Source organism: Procambarus clarkii, chromosome 18 (genome assembly GCF_040958095.1).
Source record: "Procambarus clarkii isolate CNS0578487 chromosome 18, FALCON_Pclarkii_2.0, whole genome shotgun sequence".
NCBI classification, from domain to species: domain Eukaryota; kingdom Metazoa; phylum Arthropoda; class Malacostraca; order Decapoda; family Cambaridae; genus Procambarus; species Procambarus clarkii.
In genome coordinates, this window is record NC_091167.1 from 43,689,454 (window position 1) to 43,714,140 (window position 24,687).

General features: G+C 47.5%; 1 protein-coding gene across 9 annotated transcripts in view; it reads right to left on the bottom strand.

The window, feature by feature from the left end:
* Positions 1-24,687, bottom strand: part of melt (ventricular zone expressed PH domain-containing protein melted) — a 63,612-nt gene that overhangs the window by 13,252 nt on the left and 25,673 nt on the right. For 8 of the 9 annotated variants that reach the window (XM_069326557.1, XM_069326561.1, XM_069326558.1 and 5 more), the window contains exons 11-17: positions 22,992-23,288; positions 21,619-21,828; positions 19,311-19,460; positions 12,139-12,242; positions 11,575-11,710; positions 5,788-5,927; positions 5,235-5,363 (exon numbers count right to left, since the gene is read on the bottom strand). In XM_069326557.1, coding sequence (XP_069182658.1) covers positions 5,235-5,363; positions 5,788-5,927; positions 11,575-11,710; positions 12,139-12,242; positions 19,311-19,460; positions 21,619-21,828; positions 22,992-23,288 — 1,166 coding nt within the window. The remainder of the gene's footprint in view (positions 1-5,234; positions 5,364-5,787; positions 5,928-11,574; positions 11,711-12,138; positions 12,243-19,310; positions 19,461-21,618; positions 21,829-22,991; positions 23,289-24,687) is intronic. The other variant, XM_069326562.1, reaches the window with a different exon arrangement.

Sequence of the window (24,687 nt, forward strand, 5' to 3'; positions counted from 1 at the left end):
GCCGACCTAGTGAGCACTGGTCACAAAGCCCCAGCCGAGAGACGACCCGTCCGTGAACACATCGAGCGAAGGCTCGGGGAGGTGCCAAGGCACGGAACCCCGAAAACCCCAAAGAGGAAGCTGGTGACGCAGCACCAACACCAGATCCCCAGAGGAACCCAAGGAATGCAAGAGGCGGAAGGGGAGTCTCCGCAGGAACCAACCGACGTCGTAGCCAAACCCGACTCTGCAGGCAGACAAGCACGCCGAAGTGCAAACTCCCGCACAACCGCCCAAGCAACCGCTGAGCAACCCAGGACCCCCTCCTGAACAGCCAAAGGCGGGACCACAGCCGCAGTAACACTTCTGGAGGGAAGACAATGAGGGGCCCAAGAGCCTGAAACAAGGCCCAGGTCCAAACCCGGGACGGAAACAGATGGAAAAACCTCCAGATCACCAGGAAACCAAACCCAGCGATCTGGAAAGAACCATCCCCTGGCGAGCAGACAAGCAGACTGACTGGGAGCCCACTCCAGCCAGTCGTCGAGGTAGGCCAGACACCGAATCTCAGACGCAGACAGGGCACTAAGATCCGGTAAAGATGCAAAGAGTATACAAAGTGCCCTTTACAAAATAGGGAAGGCAATAAAAACAGCAAACCTGAAGCCCCACCACCAAAGCATTATATGACAATCATATTAAGACATATTATGACATATGACAATCATTATATGACAATACGACAATTATAATCAAAGCATTATATGACAAAGATTGCTGGGAAGACGGGACACCACGAGAGTAGCTCTCATCCTGTAACTACACTTTTTTTTTTTTTTTTTTTTTTTTTTTTTTGAGATATATACAAGAGTTGTTACATTCTTGTACAGCCACTAGTACGCGTAGCGTTTCGGGCAGGTCCCTGGAATACGATCCCCTGCCGCGAAGAATCGTTTTTTCATCCAAGTACACATTTTACTGTTGCGTTAAACAGAGGCTACAGTTAAGGAATTGCGCCCAGTAAATCCTCCCCGGCCAGGATACGAACCCATGACATAGCGCTCGCGGAACGCCAGGCGAGTGTCTTACCACTACACCACGGAGACTGTAACTGAGACTTAGGTAATTACACATAGGTAATTACCAACCGTGCTAGCCCCAGAAAAACTGGAGAGGAACGTGCCAAGAAATGACCTGGAGGTCCAGGGCCACCATCCATGCACCCGGCCCTAACAGAATCCGAACAGGAGACAACAGTCCTCCGAGGAGGGCAGAGGATCCAGGGCGCAGACTGAAGTAGTCCAGAAGAACTGCAGATGGGAAAAGCTCATGACTGCAAAGAGCAGATGGGAAGCCCAGAAGGATGGGGCGGATCGACCACGCGCCACGCACCCACGAAGAGGAAATGACGAAGCGCAGGGGAAGAAGCCCACCCCGCCAGCTCTGAACACCCCCCAAGGGGGAGAAGCCGTCCTCCGACGCCAGCAGAGGCCGGAAGACAACCCAAAGCGCCCACCAACAGCGGGACCAAGCGAGAGGCAACAGAGCAAGCTGCTCCCCCAGCGCCCAGTCAACAGAGAAGGGAACAGAACCCCTTCCGAAAGAAAAGTACACTACCGAAGTCATGAGCAGAGACTACGGGAATGAAACCACACTTCGCTGGAAGATGAAGTGAGGGGAGACCTGATCACCACATTCAAGATACCCAAGGGAATCGACAGGGTTGATAAGGACAGGCTATGTAACACAAGGGGTACACGCACTAGGGGACACAGGTGGAAACTGAGTACCCAAAAGAGCCACAGATAGAATTATTTTTTTTTTTTTTTTTTTTTTTTTTTTTAGTGTCAGAACGGGAACGAGAAAGCACTAAGAAGTAATGTGGTGACTCCACACACAAGTAACAAGGCTGACCCCCATACAATGTCACATGTAGACATGACAGAGCCCAAGAGGCACAGGAACCCATATACCTGTTGATAGACGGTTGAGAGGCAGGACCAAGGAGCCAGAGCTCAACCCCCACAAGCACAACTAGGTGAGGACATATATTGTAAAGGCATAAGTCGCCGACTAGTGGCAAAGAGCACTACGCCGGCCAGGCAAAGAAGGCACAAAACTGCATCAAAAGGCCCACCTCGACAGCAAAACCACAAAGTCCCAGCACAACCACAACATGCGCCAAGACCCAAAAAGATCAGTCTGCAAGCCAGAAGGACCCCAGAACCCCAAAAGGCAGAACCAGGTCACAGGAGGAAACAAAGTCCCCTGAACCCACAAAAGGGGGCCCAAGAGGAAGAAACCTCCAGAACGAAACCAAGGAACCCAAAGGAACCCAGAATCGAACCAGGGGGAGCCCAAACCACCACATTTGCCGGCGGAGAACACCACTGAAAGGCAAAGCACAGCCCCCAGCAGAACGCCCTGGGAAAAACGGTCCCAACAGACCGAAAACCGAGGGGCAAGGTGTGGGAGCAAGCATACCAGCCAGGGGCACTGAGCCTAAACCCATAGGCTCAGACCCAAAATCAACACCCAAATGTTCCCAGAGGAACAGGCAACGGCAAGAAAACACCAGAAAAACAAAGAAACGACAACAGAACAAAAACCCTGAAAAAATTTTGAAAACTCACCAGAGACGCTCGCTCGCACACCCAGACGCATGTAAACAAACCGCAACGCCACCCTGGTGGCCACTCCGTGAAACCGGCAGACGAAAATGGCCGCCAGCAGGGGCTGTGACTGACGCTAAATACACAAAACACGCCAGCAAATGTGGGAAGCTAGCAGACTGGATGGGCAAAAAACGTCGCCCAACCGCAGAAAAACCCCGGAAGGGGCAAAACCGCCCCAGAACTGCTAGCAGGCAACCCCCACAGCCCCGGGAACCAACAACAGAGGCCCCGGGGCAGAGCCGTCCTCCAAGCCCTCCGCCCTTAAAGAAAAGCAAGAGTCCATGGGAAAGGCAACAAGAAAAGGGCCGCTGGTAAGACCTAGAAGCCTTGGCAGGAGGCACAGGCTCAAACCTCCGTCCCCAACCCGAACGGGGCTGCCCCCAAAAACCGCCTGAGTCTCTGCCGCAACTAAACCCCGCCCCGACCCCGAAACCCGCAGACGGGCCGGAGCCGGGAACATGGAGAGAAAGGGGCGAGCAGCACCTAACCAAACGGGGCGGCCACGGGGCATTCGAGTGGGAAACCAACCTAGCATGTTGCAGCAACCTAACCTAGCTTGCAACATGGATGCCGCCTGTACTCTGAACAGTAATAACATCAGGAGAGTACCGGAGAACAAGCAGAGAATCACTCGCAAGACTCCGGGTCAAGGTGTCAGTGACCCAACAGGCAGCACTACGGAGGTAAAATTGGCGACTGTCACCCGGAGACAAGGGAACAGCAACCAACGATCCCGTACAAGACGGGTTGGAACCCGGAAGACACATTCAATGGTCCCCCGAGCCCAGACAGGGGTTTCCAGGGCCCGTAGGGTAACAACTACGGGAAGCCCGGGCAAGGTGTTGCTAACCGGTTAAGAAACCCAAACATAACAAGAGGGTAGATTATAGCACTGAAAACCCCTGAGACGTGTACAAGCACGGGGGCCTAGCAGAGGGCCGCCAAACCCTACCAGTGGAACTATAACCACCTTAGGCAGACCCCCACCAGGCAAGAAAAATGAAAAAACAAAAGAAAAACCCCGCAAAAGTACACCGTCTCCAGAGGGAACAGAAACCGGCCGCCGCTTAGGTGGCAGGCTGCGCAACACCTTGACGCCCTAACCAGCACAATACCAATCCCTACCCAGGGCCAAACAAGGGCCCCAAGCCCCAGCTGGCCCCAAGGGCGAGGCAAATGCCGAGCAGCAAGAACCTCTACGGGAATGGTTCCCGAACGCCCCAGGGAAGATAACCCTGTTACGCAAGGGCAGTACTCACAGGGCGCTTAGGGAAGTCAGCCACTAAGCACATGCAGCCCCGGCACTGATGAAGTACTCCTGGCCACCGCACACCACAACACACGGCAGTGAACGCCACACAAGGCAAACACCGCCTAGGAAATTGAGGCCAGAGAAGCGTCAATCCCGGTTGACATTAGCGAACGAACTGAAGCTTGGCAGCCGGCGCGGTAGGTCCGGGGCTCCCCCCTCCCCCTCCAGGGGTGGGGAGGGCTGCGCGGACGATCGGCGCGGCAGTAAAGTGTGATGTTTGCTTGTTTGCTTGTTTCCTTGGGATTGTAGGGAGTTTTCTACCTCTCTGTTCGGTTTTTGTTGTAGTTTCTTACCATGTGGGGTTTGTTTTGTTACGCCTACCTTTCTGGGTGCCTAACCCCGGTTGATGGCAGATAAGGAAAACCCCCAACCATATGGGGTTTTCCAGGGCCATTGCTCCCTGAAACCTCTCTGAAGGGGCCAGGTTCTGGCGCTGGTCCCTGGTAGGTCTGAACTCCATAGCTAATGTCCCGGTCTAACATAACATACATTAGCCCGATAAGCTCCAGGGAGCCGTAGGGGCTCCCCACAGAAAAAAAAGCATTGAATGTAATGAAATGCCATTTTCTGGGTAAGTCCCGGAGGCTCCCCGGAGCTATCCAGCCTGATATGTATATCCATAACCTTTGGCATCAGTAAGTGTGTATGGAGTTCTAGGCCTACCGGGGACCACGGCAAGAACCTGGCCCCCTCAGAGAGGTATGAGGAGCAATGGCCTATAGAACTGTCCACTTCAACTGCCCATTTCAGGATGCTTGTTCATGTACATCCTTGTTTATTTTTTACCTTTTCATTTCTTTATTTTAATGTTTCCTTTCTTCTACCATCTCGTTTACATGTTCAAGCTATACAAAATCTCAATTCTTTTCTTGTATCTTAATTCTCAGCTCCAGCAAGAATGATAATGATATCACTTTGGCTTATGTGACCAGCAAATCTTCATGTGGAATTCTTCAACCAATGTAGAGAAACGCCAAGTACAGTGTTTACAATAACTTTTTATCCGCAAAGGCTTTTATCAAAGCCCTCGTAGGTAAAATCTTCAATACAGTCTACAATTTCCTTGGTGTTTCCTTATATTGCCATTAGCACTGTGCTCTAATGAACCTAGCTTTATTCAACAAACTGCAAGTACTTTTTTCAACATCTATTATGAAAGTAGCTGAAATGTCTAGACATGATTTAATGTTAATAAATTCTCATCAGTAAATGAGTTTTCAGAGAGAACAAGAAATAAAATTTACAAAGCCAAAAACTAAATGACTGACCTTTGCAGAAGGGAAGGCAGAGGTAACCAGAGTGACAAACGTCTTGGTATCACACTTGAGAATGTCCCAGCAATTTTTGAGGCTGCTCACCTGCATCTCTCTGGTACTCAGGGCCACACATGACCGAGCCTAAACCAGCCATAAAATAATGATTACTCTAGGATCAATGCAAGAGCTGGTTATAGATCATGTGAGCAGCAAGTCAGTGCTTAAGGTACACTTTTAATGCACATTGAATCCCATTAACATGATGTATCTCTGAGAAGAAGCAATGTGGTGGGTTGGAACTCGTGTTCCTGGACTCTTCCCACCACGTGCACTACACACTGAACCTTGATGAGTGTAATATTATCTCAATACTGGTATGCCTCTATACATTCTCATACAATTCTTATATTCTTCCTAGATGTAATGATTCAACTTAAGACATATCAAATACAAAATTAATAAATAATTCAGCCCCCTTGAGTTATATTAATTTCAAAGTACTGCATCACGCAGTCCTCAATTTTTGTAATGCATAAAAACACGTCAGTGAAGTATGTCGTCTCACCTGAAGAGCAAGAAACATGAGATGAATCCAGACCCTTGGATTTCTGGTCTTCATAGTGAAGAGATGTTTATTGTAGAGGCAATGTTCACCTTTACCCTGACATGCAAAGTACAGCTTGGCATGCTTTTTATTTTTTCTCTCTGTTGAAGAGAATATCCATGCTTTAAAGAATGTGATTATAGATAATACAGCAATGCAAACCTGGAAATTGACATTACCACTACGTCCTGGGTTCTGAAAATAGACAACAAATGAGAGAGATTTCTTAACCCTTCAACTGCACATAGCAACCAGGGTCGCTTCATCGATGGTGGCACTGCAACCACACACACTTATAGGTCTAGTGTAAGATTCAAAACTCCCGCGGGTACACGGGGCTCCCATCCTCTTCCTCAGGGTTCCAGTAAACAGGTGCCATCTTGGAAAAAAATGATGGGTGCCCCTCCTGGGTGTGAGGGCCTCAGTGCTAACACAGCAACCTGGTGTAGGTCATGCAGAAGCAGCTCACAGCACCACCATGCAGCGCATGCCCACAACATCACTTAATGATCATGAAATAAATAAATACAGTAATTGCAATTATTTATTGATGAAAGTGACACAGAAAACCCCTGACAGTGATAAAGATTATGTACAAGGTTCAGATATCAATAAACCTGATGATGGTGACAATGTTTACAAAGCGATGCAAACAGTCACAGCACACAGCCATGGTATGCTTGATGGAAATAACCAACAGTTTTCATTTAGCATTTTGTATTTAATGAAACATCTTTATGTTAACAACCAGTAGTTACTAAAATTACTAACTTGTACAATTAACCATAATAATATTTTCATATGGCGTAATATTTTGCCAAATTCTTCCTACTACGTGGTGTGGCGCCAGCCCGTTGTAGAAAATATCTCCACATATTGTCGGATCCAACAGAGTCCAGTTCTTTACCTTCCTTTACTCAGGATAATCATTTACTAATAAGTTTATTTATTTAGCATATTACTGCTTGCTGGAATTCATTTATTTAGTTAGATTACTGACTCCAGTGGAAAATATTAAAATGTAAAATAATTCTACTCCTTATTCATCTCGTTCATTTCACGCAGTCTTAATCAACTGACTTACATTGCGAGAAATTAGATTACAATATGATACATTTATTTATAAAGCAAATAGTCATCACAATTACTTACTTCCCTCATTAACTTCAAATAAATAAATTAATTTACTCTCGAGATTCCTATCGAGAGCTACGCGTATGTGCACCCCGAGGAAGGAGGAGAGAGAAGCGTGGCATCCACGTTGCCAAAGTTACTGTGTTGAGGAGCTCCCATTACATCGACTCATATTTACATCATCCTTGCTGCAGCAGGTGCCAGAGTTTGACACAATGCACTTGATTACAAATGCAGAGCAGAGGCAGTTGATTACAAATGCTAGCAGCCATATGCCAGATTAACATGATGTAAGCTACTAGCTTAAGAGAAGTTACAAAAATGTTTGGTTAAAAAAAAATGGACAGCTAGAAGTTTATATCAGATATATTGAAATTATATAAAAGATTGTTTGTTGTTTAATGTTATGTAAAACGGGCAGTACAGTATGACATATGGGGTTGCTTACTGCATACTGGGAGAGAGAAGGGATTGCTGTTTTGAAAATGATCTGGACTGTATGGCTAAAGGGCATGAGAGAATTTTGTAATGCACCCAATAAGGGGTGGAACAGAACAGAACTCGAAGTTCATAACTGATGAGTAAATTGGGTCGTGTAGGAGATACATACAAAGGGCCTTCCAAGCCTCCACTGGGGAAACTTGGGAGGAAGGACAAAACTGAAGAGCCCAAAGGCACTCGGAAACAAACCCTGGGGGAACCGCATCCAACAGGAACTTGCACAGAATGAATACGAAAATGCCCTCATGCAATATAAGAACCTCCACAGAAGGCATAAAGATCCACAAAGGATCAAACGAGACCCAAGGGCACCAGGTGATCTCCCCTCCATGGACTGAAAACCACAGATGGGGGCCACAGGTCTGGTTGATACCTGGTTGATACCTGGTTGATGGGGTTCTGGGAGTTCTTCTACTCCCCAAGCCCGGCCCGAGGCCAGGCTCGACTCGTGAGAGTTTGGTGCACCAGGCTGTTGCTTGGAGCGGCCCGCAGGGCCACGTACCCACCACAGCCCGGCTGATCCGGAACTTCTCTTAGAAAACCGTCCAGTTTTCTCTTGAAGATGTCCACGGTTGTTCCGGCAATATTTCTTATGCTCGCTGGGAGGACGTTGAACAACCGCGGACCCCTGATGTTTATACAGTGCTCTCTGATTGTGCCTATGGCACCTCTGCTCTTCACAGGTTCAATCTTGCATTTTCTTCCATATCGTTCACTCCAGTACGTTGTTATTTTACTGTGTAGATTTGGGACCTGACCCTCCAGTATTTTCCATGTGTATATTATTTGGTATCTCTCTCGTCTCCTTTCTAGAGAGTACATTTGGAGAGCTTTGAGACGATCCCAATAATTTAGGTGTTTTATCTCGTCTATGCGTGCCGTATATGTTCTCTGTATTCCCTCTATTTCAGCAATCTCTCCTGCTCTGAAGGGGGAAGTGAGTACTGAGCAGTACTCGAGACGGGACAGCACAAGTGACTTGAAGAGTACAACCATTGTGATGGGATCCCTGGATTTGAAAGTTCTCGTAATCCATCCGATCATTTTTCTGACTGACGCAATATTTGCTTGGTTATGCTCCCTAAACGTTAGATCGTCGGACATCATTATTCCCAAATCCTTGACATGCTGTTTTTCTACTATGGGAAGATTCGATTGTGTTTTGTACCCTGTATTATGTTTCAGATCCTCATTTTTGCCGTACCTGAGTACCTGAAATTTATCACTGTTAAACATCATGTTATTTTCTGCTGCCCAATCAAAAACTTTGTTGACATCTGCTTGTAGTTTTTCAATGTCTTCAGCAGATGTAATTTTCATGCTGATTTTTGTGTCATCTGCAAAGGACGACACGAAGCTGTGACGTGTATTTTTGTCTATATCTGATATGAGAATAAGGAACAGTAGCGGTGCAAGGACTGTACCTTGAGGTACAGAGCTTTTAACATCGCTTGGACTCGATTTTATCTGATTGACTGTTACTCTTTGTGTTCTGTTCGACAGGAAATTGAGTATCCAGCGTCCTACTTTTCCAGTTATTCCCATTGACCTCATTTTGTGAGCTATCACCCCATGGTCACATTTGTCGAACGCCTTTGCAAAGTCTGTGTATACAACATCTGCATTTTGCTTTTCTTCTAGGGCTTCTGTGATTTTGTCATAGTGGTTGAGTAACTGTGACAGACAGGATCTTCCCGCTCTAAATCCATGTTGTCCTGGATTGTGCAATTCATTGTTTTCCATAAAACTAGAAATTTGATTCCTAATCACTCTTTCAAATACTTTTATTATGTGTGATGTTAGTGCAACTGGCCTATAATTTTTTGCCAAGGCTTTACTCCCCCCCTTGTGCAACGGAGCTATATCTGCAGATTTAAGTGCTGCTGGTATCTCCCGTATCCAGGCTCTTTCTCCATATTACGCTGAGTGCTCTCGCTACTGGTACTTTACATTTCTTTATGAATATTGAATTCCATGAGTCAGGCCCAGGAGCTGAGTGCATAGGCATATTATCAATTTCTCTTTCAAAGTCTTCCGAGTTTGTGGTAATATCCGTTATATTATCTGCAGCCATCTGCAGCCATCTGCAGGTCAGAGCCATCGTCCAAGCCCACCACACAGGATAGAAAAGCGGAGTCCAAGGAAGAAGCTTCAAAAGAAGGGGCCTGGCAGAAAGACCCAGAAGCCTTGGTGTGAGCGAGAGGCTCAACTGCCTCTGTACCCGAGTCGGAAGGGGTTAAACCCCGGATCAGCCCAAGCTACATCCAGAGCTAAACCCTGCCCTGACTCCAAAACCCTCAGATGTTTTGGAGCTGGAAACTGGGGGGAAGGAGAAGGGCAAACCCTACCCACCACGAGAAGAGGAGGAGATGCGGACAGAATCACAGTTGAATTACCAACACCTATAAAATCCAAGACCCTAAACACAAAGCGGGGCAAATGCGGGGCAATCAACTGGGCACACAAACTAGACCACTGCAACACAGAAAACCTAAAATGCAAAGCAATTACCACCTGATACCTCTGAACTACAAGAGGAAAGTGGGTAAGAATAGTCAGATGTGGGGAGCAAGTCCCACACGACTCAGAATCGAAGGTGTCACCGACCCAGCATGCAGCATAGCAGAGGCAAAACATATGAATGTCACCTGTGACACAGACAATGCACAACCCACAAATTCACTCGAAGTAAGAGCAGGCTATGAAGAGGTACCCATAGTACAACTGAGCCCACGGGGGTTTTCCAGGGCTTGCAGGATGAGTGTTCCCTCCAGGAAAACCAGGCATTGGGAATGCTATGTCAAGGTAAAGGTCCAAGGAGTAACAAGGAGGTTAACCACACCAAATCCTAGACGAAACCTTATAAAGGTTAAAATGGCAAAGCCCCCAAGCAGAAAAGGGGGAAAAAAATAAGACAGATTAAAGCCTGAAACTCCCTAGGACCCAACTGTGGCATACAAGCAACCAGGGAGAATCGTAGCATCAGCCAGACATGAAAGCTGGAGGCCCACCACGGCTTGCAGTGTACCCCACCAGCAACAGTCACTCCCAACCCAAGGAGTTAGTCAGTCAAACAAAACCAGCTTATCTGAAGGGCAAGGGCCACCACAAGTTAGTAGACTCCATAAGGGAGTGTATCCCGAACACACCAGGTAAGAAAATCCTGACTGTGCATGGATAGCACTTGAGGAGCACACAGCTACAGAATTCTTGAGCACATGCAGCTCCAGGTAGACTAAAACCCCCTGGCTCACACTGCCCGAACGTGTACAAGAACAGCTTCAAAGGCCAACACCATTTAGACAGGAGACTGGAGCCAGAGTGAGTTAAGAGGGCAACCAGCACTGTGCTACATCAACATAATAACTGGTGGTGGAGCAGCTGGCTGACCCAGCGTGCCTCCCTCCTCCCCCAAATAATAGGGGTAGGTGGGGTGCACTAGCTCGCTTAAATTTGAGAATTTTCAATCATTTGATTATATTCTTGGGGGAAGTTCTTTTGGTGGCTTTGAGGCTGCAGTCTCATTTCTAACCTAACAATGGTCTGTTTTGTTTTGCCGACTTTCTGGGTGCCTTCTTTAGGTGGTCGCAGACATGAATAACTTTACATAAAAGCTTTTCATAGTGCCACTGCTCCCTGCACCTCTCTGCGGGGGCCAGGTTCTGGCTTATGATCCCCAGTAAGCCAATATGATCTCTGTGACGGATGGCACCTTATAGTATGACACTGTATCAGTATAGTAGCTTTAGAGAGCAACAAGAGGCTCCCACCAGCAAAGCAACTCATTATGACACGCTAGGGAAGTATACTTGCATGCAGGAAATGCTTACCAGACAACTCAAGTGAGCAATATTGTTGTTATATGACACCATTCTCCTGATCTTGCCTTCTGCCCCTAGTCTACCACTATGTACATGATTAGCACAACCTATTTACCAACCATATATAGTTCATCTTACTGCTAAGTGGATCTTGTGCACCGACTTCTATATCCACTTTCTGCACGAGCCCATAATCCTCGTGAGCTTTATCAGTTTCATGAATGGTAAACTTTGTGAACATTTGGTAAATATAACTATCACATTTTGTATATTTACTAATACTTTATCTTACCTTCAATACCACAACGCACAGGCAGTGGGAGTTTGACAAAAACTTTCTGCATGTAGGCCTTAATCTTGTCCAGGTGCTTTTCACAAAAATGCTGTACTGTATCTCTCATAGCAAATGGTTCAAAGACACTGATTCGCTGTAACAACAAGAACAAAACAGGTTAATCATTTTACCATTAACAGTTAACTATATCACATTACAATGCCAAAGTGCTATATTTAATTTAAATTTGACTATACTGTACTATAAATAATTTGGTGGACCCTTCAAAATCCAGACTGTTATATAGCAAATTACCATAAATAATGGACTAAATATACCTAATGAATTGCCCCACCAAAAACTGGATTTGACAGAGAAAAATGTAAATTATAGGAGCAGACTCTGGTCCCCCACCTTCAATAAAGACATGACAGGCTGGGGACTCAAGAAAAACTTATCTAAACAGAAGGTCGAGTTGAAATATACTGCATTGACCACCATTCCTTCTCCATATTTATAATCAGTAAACATACAATAATAATATATAAATGCATTTTCATGTGAAAAATACTACTGACTAACCTGAGTGCAGGCATTGGTGGTCGTGGTGTGTTGGGCATTGGTGATGTGTGTCAGGGTTGTGTTGGATCGCGTGGCCACACTATGCCCACTTGTAACACAACTCCCTATAAACACATTATAGCTTAATATGAAGTCAACAAAAACCAGTGTTGTATGTAATGGCATGCCAATTTCTGGAAGATTCCCAGTGGTTTCTTGAAGTTATGTGCTGAGATGGTATTATCAACTAGGTCACATCAGCCATGGAATTATATAGACCTACCAGGGACCAGAGCCAGAACTTGGCCCCCCTCACAGATGTGCAAGCAGCAGTGGCATTCTATTTTGTATGTGCCACCACATGTGCCAATCCGGACTGAAAAGGAGGCAGGAAACTGAGTGAAAGTGAGAAAAGGAACAGTCGGTCCAGAGACCAAACCGACTCTGGCGGCACAAAAGCAGGATGGAGGTAAAACCAAGGCAACAGTATCATCAGCAGATGCCAACCAAAAAGAGCAACAAAGAAAGTAAATGGAGGAAGACCACAAAAAATACATGGACTGAAGCCTTGACAAACTCTGCAAATGGGACATCTTGTAAGCATCTGATCGACACAGGAGAATCCTGTGTCGAACCTTTCAGAAGACCTAGGAGACCCGAGCCCTGGAACCGAGAATGAGGGAAACTGGATCAACCCAAACCGGAAGGAAGAGGAGATGCGAACAGAGCCAAATAAACACCTCCAGTTCCAGGTTCCTAAACCCCCAAAATTAGCTCCAGGACATCCAATCAGGCATATAACCTAGACCGCAGTAACCTAGCAGAACGAACATGCAACGCAGTTACTGTACTGCTTAGTAAGTAGTAATAGCATCAAGAGGGTCTGAAATTAGGGTCACATGGGGAGGGCAAACCCCAAAGGACTTAGACTCAAAGGAGCCATTGACCTAACAAGCATCATGGCAAAGCCAGAATGATCATTGCCCCATAGCACAGATGACGAGCAACCCTCAGACTTGCACAAAGCAAGAGCATGTTTGGAGGGAATACCCATAGGACCACCGAACCTGCAAGGAATTTCCAGCCCCTGAAAGGTAAACCAAGCAAAACGCTGTACCTAAAAGTAAGCCGACACAGCCTAGTTCATGTGGCTGTGAAGGCCAACCTCTGTGCACCAGAAATGTTAAGCATGTGAACCACCAATGCACCCCACCAGCCAACATTGTATCCGACCCGGGTTAAGGCAGGGAAGCCACAAGATACCCGACTTACATTTGGCAAGAGCCATCACGAGTGAGGACCCTCCCCCTTCCATCTCAAGGGAGCAACTCCCAATCACTCCAGAAATGTTAACTCTGACAGTGCAAGGGCAGTGCTAGGAAGCATACAGGAAGGAAACCTTGAGCACATGCAGCTCCAACCACTTTCAAAACTTGGCTCATGCAACACTACAGTGTACAGGAAATGCCACCAAAGGCAAACACCCCACCACTAAGTTGAACACGAGGAACACAGAACAGAGGCAACTTTGTACACACTACATAAGCTATAGAACTGAGAGCTCAGTCTGCAGAAGGTGGTGAGCAGCCTCCTACCTCTTCCCAATTGAGAGGGGATGGTGGGGCAAATGAGCTTGCATTAGTTCCGAGAGAATTCTATCATTTGTTTACATGGTTGGCGAGTTCTTTAGGCGAGTTTCGAGGCTTCGGTCTCTCTTTAAATCCAGCCGTCGTTTGTTCTGACTCTGACTTTCTGGTAGCCTTTTCTGGTGAGATGGTGAAAACCAATGCCACTGTTCCCTGCACCTCTGGTCCCTGTAGGCCTAGAGAACTCAACAGCTGATGCGACCTTGTCGATGGTACCATCTCAGCATATAGTTTCAGGGAGCCACCAAAAAACCAGCGTTGAATGTAATGAAACGCCATTTTCTGGGTGAGTCCCGGAGGCTCCCCGGAGCTATCCCAGGCTGATATGCTAATGTCAGACTTTGGCATCAGTCATGTGTATGGAGTTCTTAGGCCTACCGGGGACCACGGCCAGAACCGGGCCCCCTCAGAGAGGCAAGGGGAGCAATGGCCTATAGAAGCCCCCGTGTAGTTGGAAGCATTCTATGTCTGCCATCGACCGGAACAGGCACCCAGAAAGGTAAGCGCCCCAAAACAAACCCCTATTCTGGTTAAAATTGCTACCTAATACCGAACTAGTGGATAGAACTCCCCAACCGAAAACAAGCAAATTAGTGTGACGTCACACACTGCCGCGCCGCTGTCTGCGCAGCTCCCCCCTCCCCGGGAGGGGGAAGGGGGAGCCCCAGACCCCCCGCGCCGGCTACCCACACCTCAGTTCTTGAGGCTGGATGTCAAAAACGCGAAAAACCGCCGACCGGAGGGAGGGAGGGATGCCGGGGAGCCTCCGGGACTCACCCAGAAAATGGCGTTTCATTACATTCAACGCTGGTTTTCTGGGGGGAGCCCCGTCGGCTCCCCGGAGCTAACTACCCACAGACAGAAAAAGAGGGACTTACCCGGGAGGCGGTCGTCGCTCACCCCTCAACACGAAGCCGAGACAACTGGCTGCAACCGCCGACCCAAAGCAACACAGGCCCGACGAGGGCCAGGGACATTCACAAGGTAACGAGCAGCCAGGACCCTGTTCGACCGCCAAAATCCCCGCGCCCGAATATCAGACCAAGACATATTCCCAAAGACGGCAGCAAGAGCCGCGAACTTACGAACGTCATGGGCACGGGGATAGACCGCAGGCTGGCTAGACCTAATAACCCTGCGGACGACCTGAGAGACCCGAACAGGGAAGAAGGGAAACCGGATCAACCCACAGCGCGTCCCCGGACACAGAAGCTGTGGCGCGCAAATAACGGCGAAGCGCCGCAACCGGACACAAAACATGATGCACCCCCGGCCTGACCAACCAAGCATCAACCACCCATGGGCCCCTCCGGAACGCAGCAGTCTCATTCTTCGCCAGAAAAGAAGGAGACGGCTGCAAACGAACAAAACTATCACCACGACCAAAAGAGCAGAAACCCCTGCGCCGGAGGAGAGCATGAAGCTCCCCTACCCGACCCCCAGAGGCCAAAGCCAACAAGAAAAGTGCCTTGGAAAAACAATCCTGGACCGAAGGGGCCACAACGAAACGAGGAGATGAAAGGAAAGAGAGCACTCTGTCCAAAGACCAGGACGGCTCAGGCGACGCATGAGCAGGCCGGAGGTGAAACAATGCACGAGACAGCTTGCGAAACGGCGCAGACGTAACATCGATACCGAAAGCAAGCTGAAGCGGCTCCGCCAGCGCCGCACGATACGAAGCGACAGTGTTTGGCATAAGATGACGGTCCTGAAACAACCACGAGAGGAAGGACAAGACCACCCGAACAGACAAGGAGCTAACACGACGAAGACGCAAAAAGAAACGGAAGGACCGCCAGGAAACTTCATACTGCCGCCGAGAAGAAGCCCTCAGGTGGGACACCAACAAGGAGGCCACCTGATCACCATAGAGATGATGATAGACTCGAGTCAAAAAAACCATACGCGAAGACTCGAGGAGAAGATCGAACCAGCTACGTGACGTACCGGCCCGATCTGCTGAAAGAGGCGGAGCCGCGGGAAAACCCTCGGGTTCGGACACCGAGCAACCAGCGCCTGAAACCAAGGCTGGGCCGGCCACCAAGGGGCCAGAAGGACAACTCTCCCCCGGTAAGTCTCTAAGCGAGTCAGGACCTGGAGCAACAGCCGAACTGGGGGAAAGAGGTACAGGAACCCCCACCTCGACCAGTCGAGCCGAAAGGCATCGACCCCGACGGCCTCGCAATCGGGGAAGGGCGCCGCATAAACGGGAAGACGCCGCGACCATGCCGACGCGAAGAGGTCCACCTCGGGGCGCCCGAACGTCTGGCAAAGCCAACGGAAGGACTCGTCGTCGACCGTCCACTCCGTGGAGAGGGGAACGAAGCGAGACAGGGCGTCGGCCAAGACGTTGGACACGCCCCGTACGTGAACCGCCAGGAGAGCCAAACCCCGAGAACTCAGCAGACGAGTCACCCGAAGCGACCAACCCCAAAGAGACAAGGACCGCATCGAACCCCCGCGGTTCAGGCAATGAACCACCGGAGAGCAGTCCGAATGGAGCCGAATCGTCGATCCGCGGGCCACCCGAATCCTCCCCAGAGCAAACCACACTGCCGCGAACTCCCGCACCGTACTGTGAGCTCGACGGAAGGACGGATCCCAACGCCCCTGGCCGGCCTGGTGAGCACTGGTCACAAAACCCCAGCCGAGAGACGACGCATCCGTGTACACATCGAGCGAGGGCTCGGGTAGGCGCCAAGGCACTGAACCCCGAAAAACCCGAAGAGGAAGCCGGTGACGCAGCAACCGACGCAAGTCCCCCGGGGGTCGAACTCTGCGATCGCGAGAGAGGCGGAAGGGGGAACCCCGAAGGAACCAGAACAGCCGTCGAAGCCAAACCCGACCCGGCGGGTAGACCACCATCGCGAAGTTCAGGCTCCCGCACAGCCCCTCGAGCAACCGCCGGGTGACCCGAAGGCCCTCCAGAAACAGACGAAGGCGGGACCGCAGCCGCAGGAGAGACTCCGGAGGGAGAGACAAGGAGGCGGTCCGAGAGTCCCACACGAGACCCAGCCAAGTCCGAACCTGAGAGGGAACCAGATGGGACTTCCTCCAGTTCACCAAGAACCCGAACCCGGCGAGCTGGGAAAGAACCAAATCCCTGGCTAGCAAGCAAGCTGACTGGCTGGGAGCCCAAACCAGCCAGTCGTCGAGGTAGGCCAACACCCGAACACCTAGGAGACGCAAACGAGCCACCACAACCCGTGTAAGGCGTGTGAACACGCGAGGTGCCAGGTTCAACCCGAACGGGAGACAACGAAAGCGGTAACTCAGACGCCCCACTACAAAACCGAGCCAGTCCCTGAACCGCGGATGAATCGGGACATGCCAATAAGCGTCCCGGAGGTCCAGGGACACCATCCAAGCACCCGGCTCCAAGAGGAGCCGAACCTGAGACAGCGTAGTCATCCGAAAGGAGGGGCAATGAACCCAGGGGTTCAGACGGGACAAGTCCAGAATGAACCGCAGGTCCGCGCAGTCCCGTTTCGGAACCGGAAACAGACGGGAAACCCATCTGAGGGACGACGTCGTTTCGACGACGCCCAAGCGTACCCACTCCAAGACGACTCGACAGAGCGCAGGGGAAGAAGCCTGCCCCGCCAGCCCCGACCCCCCAAAGGGGGGAGGGGCCACCCAACGCCACCGCAGGCCGCGAGACACGACCCGAAAGGCCCACGAATCGTGGGACCAGGTGCGGGCGAACAGCGCAAGCCGCCCCCCCATCGCCCCGTCAAAGGGGCAAACCGCGAAAGGGCCGGCGACCCTTACGAGACCCAGAACCCCGCACAGCGCGAACACCGCGCCGACCAGACGAGGGAGGGTCCGCAGGAGGAGCCAACCCCAAACCTGACACCAGAGGCCTACCACGACGAGAGGAACCCCGAGCCCTGGCACGACCTTTCCGGGAAGACCCACCCCGGGACCCCCGGAAAACCAACAAGTCCGACATCGGACGACAAGCCGCCGACGCAGCCTGAATAAACTGCGCCACGGCCGACTCCCCAAACAGGAGAGGACAAAAAGGTGAAGAACGCCTAAGAGCCAGAGCCCAAGCAGATTCCACGGAGGAACCCAGCACCGCCTGCCGACACGCGAGACGGGAAGCATAGAACAGGGAAACCGCATCCCGCAAAATCGGCGTGAACAGCTTCAACAAGGCAGCCGACGAACGCGCAGCCGAGGACAAGGTGCCGGACCCCGGGACGGACCCAAGCGTCCCCACATCCTCCACGAGCCAATCCGAAGACAGCTCCAGGAGGGAAAAGAACCGCAAGGCCGAACTGAATAAAATGACAGAACCCCCCACCAGGCAAAAACAAAAAGAAAAACAAAACCCCGCAAGAGGACAGCGAACCCCAAGGAACAGAGCCGGCCGCGATGTCGGGAATTACAAGCTGAGCAGCACCCTGCGCCCCTACCAGTGCAAACTGCCTCTTACCTGCCGGTAACAAGGGAGAACAGAACACCCAAGAGCCCAACAGGCGGCCGAAAAACCGAAAGGTAAAACGGACCAGCAGAGGCAGACCCCGAGGAGCCTGTGGAAGGTGGCCCCAAGCCCCAAGGGCAGTACTTACAGGGCACCTAGGGAAGGCAGCCCTAGGCGCATGCAGCCCGAGTACTGAAGATAACTCCTGGCTCTCGCACCCACAAAACTAACACCACACTCAAAGCACAGTGCAGTAGCGACACCGGAGCCAGAGCACACGACCATCGCCTATAGCATCAGCCTCAAGAACTGAGGTGTGGGTAGCCGGCACGGGGGGTCTGGGGCTCCCCCTTCCCCCTCCCGGGGAGGGGGGAGCTGCGCAGACAGCGGCGCGGCAGTGTGTGACGTCACACTAATTTGCTTGTTTTCGGTTGGGGAGTTCTATCCACTAGTTCGGTATTAGGTAGCAATTTTAACCAGAATAGGGGTTTGTTTTGGGGCGCTTACCTTTCTGGGTGCCTGTTCCGGTCGATGGCAGACATAGAATGCTTCCAACTACACGGGGGCTTCTATAGGCCATTGCTCCCCTTGCCTCTCTGAGGGGGCCCGGTTCTGGCCGTGGTCCCCGGTAGGCCTAAGAACTCCATACACATGACTGATGCCAAAGTCTGACATTAGCATATCAGCCTGGGATAGCTCCGGGGAGCCGACGGGGCTCCCCCCAGAAATGTGTTCTCTTTCTCTGTGCAACATATACATAAAGTGCCAGCCATGTACTTCTGGTAAATTTATTCATTACACTATTGCATTTACAATCGTATATATTTCATACAAAATCTTCACCAAGAGTCAATCACAAGTATGTACATTACAGTGATGCTCTCACTGTGGCCCATACCACTGTTTTTAACATTCCTTATTCACAATTTACCAAAATGGCTTACAAATATTTATATATCTTACATTTAAATGCAATATTTACCAATTCTTCCCAAAGTCAGAAATGTACAAATTTTCAAGAGGGATTGCCTACAATATGGTGACATAACATTCCACATAATTCCACATTCCACATGACATAATTGTATTAACCAATTAAAAAATGGAATAGTCATTACCAGATGAAGAGTGTAGGGTGGTTGTGGTAGCTGTGGTGGTGGTGGTGGATGAAACAGTGGAGGGAGGCAGCGAGAGTGGTGACTGGGAGTGCCTGAGGTGAGCAATCACGCCCCCTACACCGGACACCGTCACTGCCAATGAAGAGGGAGCTGTCCAAGGCAATACAGAAAACTTCAGTGCATGACTGATATTTAACCAAATGACACTACTGTATTCGTCAAGTAAAACACAAAGAGGACTTGCTTATCATAATGAAAGATGCTATTGATAGGTTCACCTGAAATATGCAATAAAAAGAGCAGTTGCTTATTATACACAATAGTTTTAGTATGAGTGTGTATTATTATATGATGTAAGCCTGACAAACTTTTGCAAGTTTCTAAGTTGTGTAAAGATGGTCACACCAGTGTGTTTTATGAAAGAGAATATTTGGCAATGCCAATGGAAGTCTTTCAAAGCAATAGGAAATCAGATAATACAATTCCTATGAGCCTCTAAAAGAAATGGGAGAAAAAAAAAAAAATGAAAAAAAAAGAAATGGGAGAAGGAAAAAAAAAAAAAAAAAGGTAGTTAGTAAACAGTTGATTGACAGTTGAGAGGTGGGCCGAAAGAGCAAAGCTCAACCCCTGTAAAAACACAACACAACTAGTAAACACACAGTATATATATATTTGTGTGTATATACATATATGTATGTAATTACTAAATGTAGTTACAAGAGGAGAGCTATGCTCGTGATGTCCCATCTTCTCAGCACTCGTATAACGCTTTGAAACTATTAGCGGTTTTAGCCTCCACCACCTTCTCACCTAACACAATCGCTCGCTTTGGACACCAATCACATCCACTTTTATTCTCTTGAGTCCTAGCTGTGGACAGTGCTTGTGTCCATTACCAAAATATTGTATAAAATTTATTTTTTATCCGATCGACTTCGGGATAGTTTCAAAATAAGCGCCTTTAGAGTGCGCACAATTTGATACCAAAATGAAAGATGTAACACGAAACTTGATGTCAGAACACTTGAAAAATTATAAATACGTTTTTGGTCAAAATTTTAAAATATTTGTTAAAATTCTTTTTATTGTGCTATTATTTTGGGACTAGTTTTAAAATGTACGCCTTTACATTGCAAACAATTTGATACCAAAATGAAAGATGTAACACAAACATTTATGTCAGAACACTAGAAAGAAGTAAATAATTTTGTGATGATGAGTTCCAACAATTAAAATATTTGTTAAAATTCCAGTTTTTGCTGTATTATTATGGGACTAATTTTAAAATACGCGCCTTTTTATTGCGAACAATTTGATACCAAAATGAAAGACATAACATGAAAATTGATGTTATCAAACTGAACGAGTATACACATTAGGTTGTGGTGTGCCAATTGGTGCTCGTTTACAGGTAACTTTAGGCTTTCCTGCGGGGAGGCACGCCGGGCTTTTGTACATTATATGCACACACACCTGTAGGGAATTTAATTGCAAACAAAATGATACCAAAACGAACGACGTAGTACAAGAAATAAGGTGAGAAAACAAAACGAGTATACACATTTTACTGATTTTGTGTGCTCACGGGTAACTTTTGCCGACTTTAGGCTTTGCTATTGGGAGTCACACCAGGCTTTTGGACATTATATGCATATACACCTGTAGGGAATGCTATTGCAAACACAATGATATCAAAACGAACGACGTAGTACAAGAAATAAGGTGAGAAAACTGAAACGAATATACACATTTCAGTGTTGCCGCGCGGTTGCCCGCACGCTCGGGGCGTGACCTCTTAAGAAGCACATCAACAAACGAGAAAAGGTGCAAAAACATGCTACTAAGTGGCTCCGAGAACTGAAGGGCAAGAGCTACGAGGAGAGGTTAGAGGCATTAAATATGCCAAAACTAGAAGACAGAAGAAAAAGAGGTGATATGATCACTACGTACAAAACAGTAACAGAAATTGATAAAATCGATAGGGAAGATTTCCTGAGACCTGGAACTTTAAGAACAAGAGGTTATAGATTTAAACTAGCTAAACACAGATGCCGAAGAAATATAAGAAAATTCATTTTCGCAAACAGAGTGGTAGACAGTTGGAACAAGTTAGGTGAGAAGGTGGTGGAGGCCAAAACTGTCAGTAGCTTCAAAGCATTATATAACAGAGTGCTTGGTAGACGGGACACCACGAGCGTAGCTCTCATCCTGTAACTACACTTAGGTATTTACACTTAGGTAATTACACACACAGGCAATAAACTTTGACATAAATACACAGACTGACAGTGTTCTCACAACTGCTAACCAAGTTCTCGAGATGACAAGTGGAGTGGCAGTGACAAAGTATGATGGCCAATGGATGTTACTGTGGTTGTGTGAGGCAGATCTGGAGGCAGGAGCGTTACTTGAGACTGGTGGGGACCACCTAGCACGCCTGATGAAGCACAAAGCTCTCCAGCTCCCTCTCGTAGTGTTGCTAATGAAGAGCTCATACTCTTGGTAGGACTCACTGTTCCTGGAACATCATTGACAATTTGCCCTTATTAATATGACATTTTTGACAACACTGGGATGGATTTACTATCCATTAATTTCATCCAATACATTTAAAAGAAGCTGCAACTACAGTACCATTTATCAAATCAATTTATCATTTTAAGACCGAGTTACCTGCTATATTACCTTTTCTTTTATATGCCACTCGCTTTATTGCTAAAACATATACTGTATCACTTAACCAATATAGTTCTAAAATTTATGAAACAGTAAGATATTATGGATTAAGAAAATGAAGCAGGCTGACAAATCTTACTGAACTATGAGGAAAACCAATCTATCTGAATCACCAATAATAGCATAGACACCCAGTGTTGAATGTAATGAAATACCTCTTTCTGGTAGAGCTCTAGTGGCTCCCTGTAGCTATCTCACTGAGATAGCATCCAGAAAGTCAACGAAGCTTTACAGACAACCACTGGGTTCACAAAACTTGAATCTTGGAAACTGCCAACCAACTCCCCAACAGATTAAACTAAAACCAAATGCAATAATTCACACAAAACTAGCTCGAACGCAATCATACCAATTGCTGCCACCTGAAGGCCCAGAGCTCGGTCCTCCATCACCTAGCCACTCACTTCTGGAGCAGATAAAAATCACCTGAACCGGTGAAACTGGAAGGGAGAAACGGAGACAGGGAGCCACCAGTGATCGGTGCTAACAAGATCGAGCTAGATTCGAGACAATCATTTGGGTTCAGCTAAATCATTTAAAGAGTTGTTTAGCAGATTCAATGTTTCAAGTCTTGAAACCCAGTAGTTGTCTGTAAAGCTTCCTTACTTTCTGAATGCTTTACTGGTGAAGTAGTAGAATGTCATTTGCTCTGGCTCTTGTCCCCCAGTAGGGAAAACAGAATTCCAGCAACTGATGTGATTTCTTGTATGGAGCAATCTCAGTGAGAAAGCTACAGAAAGTCATTAAGGGACCACTCCCAAAAAATCATACCTTACCATTATCCCACTGGTAGTACAGTACCGCTATGGGTAAACGAAGATTCTAGTTTGCCAGCCAACATTTAAATAGGAGCCAAAAAAGGTAATGCTTAAAAAAACATATAAACACTTATACTATTAGATACCGTACTTTATTTTTTATATGAATCATTAATTTTGCACTCACCTGGAAGTGGTGATATAGCAGACAAAGGAATGCCATGAGGTGGAGGGGGACTAGACACCAACCGTGACACTCCAATCTGCGAGCCACCAACTTGAGATCCGCTTAGATGGTGGCCAGTAACTGAACCATGGCCCAAGTGCCCTGAACTTGGTCCAAGATGGCCAGAAAAGTGACGTGATGGAGGGGCAAGAACAGTGATTGAGCGATTCATGTGCATACCATGTGAGGAACTAAGGCGTGTCATGGATTTGTTCAGTTGAATAGAGGATGATCCGAGGCGACCAGTACTTTGAGGCACTGTAATTAAAATAAACAAGAGCTTTAAAACATTAAACAAGAGAAAATTCTATTTCATAAATATAATTAAACAAGCTTTTTCATTGCCGCCAACTTAGGGAGGCAACACCAGTCCTCACCTTACCTTGTGTTTACTGTGTGTTGGTTCCTGGATCAAATGTTCCCAAGGCTTGGTCTATGACCAGATCTCCTGGTTGGTGGTCTGGTTAACCAGGATTTTAGATGCAGCTGCGTGCAGTCTAATGTGCAAGTCACAGCCTGGTTGATCAGGTATATTCTTTGGAGGGGCTTATCAAGTTCTCTCTTTAACACCATGAGAGGTTGGCTAGTTGTCCCATGCCCCTTATATTTACAGCCCCTTATATTTACAGGCAGTGTTGAAAACTCTTGGTCCCTTAATGTTGATAGAATTCTCTCTTAGCACATCTACTGCACCTCTGGTTTTTAACAGGGCTACTTTGCTCCTCCTGCTATGCCTCCTGATCTCATGTGAAGTTATTTTTGTGTAGTTGTGGGACCAGTCCCTCTAATATTTTCAGTGTTAATGATTATGAATCTCTCCTGCCTGCACTTTAGAGAGCACAGATGTAATAATTTTAAGTGTTCCCAATAATTGTATTTGGGCAGTATAAGACCTATGCATGCTCTCTAGATAAGTAATTTCTTCAGCTCTGAATGGGGCTGTTAATGTGAAACAATATTCCACCATAGAGAACTCTTGTGTCTTAAAACTGATTATCACTTGTCTGGCATATCTTGTTTGAAAGGTTTTTGTTATCCAACCTGCCATTTTTACTGCAGTTGTGATGGCTACTTTATTGTGTTCCATAAATGTAAGGTCTTCTGACATGATTACTCCCAAATCTCCCGTATTGCATTTGTCATTTAATAATGTGATTTGATTGATTGTTGTGTGTGGTTTCCATTTTGATATTTTTATCTTTTCCAACGTGCAGTAGCTGGAACTTAACTTCATTAAACAACATGTTATTGTTTAACATAACAAACTGGCTCCCTAATAAAATGGCAGGTTTCACTGGGCCACACTGTGGCCCAGTGAAGGTGAAAGTTTTGCAGTGAAAGGCCTAATTAACATCAGTTTTGGGGTTAATAACATCAGCTGTGTTCTATATATTTTCTACTCATGAAACTCCTCATGTCATCTGCAAAGTATGTGCTATAATTTGTGTCCATGTCTGTGTCCAATATGAGGATGAGAAAAAGTACCAGAGCAAGCACAGTACCCTGGAGGACTGAGGTCTCCACAGAGGATGACCAGGATTTCACTTCATAGACTATTACATTATTACTACACTCTGTTCATTAGAAAATAAAGATCCATATTCCTACTTCGCTACTAATTACCTTATTTGCATTTTGTGCGCGATGACTTCATAGT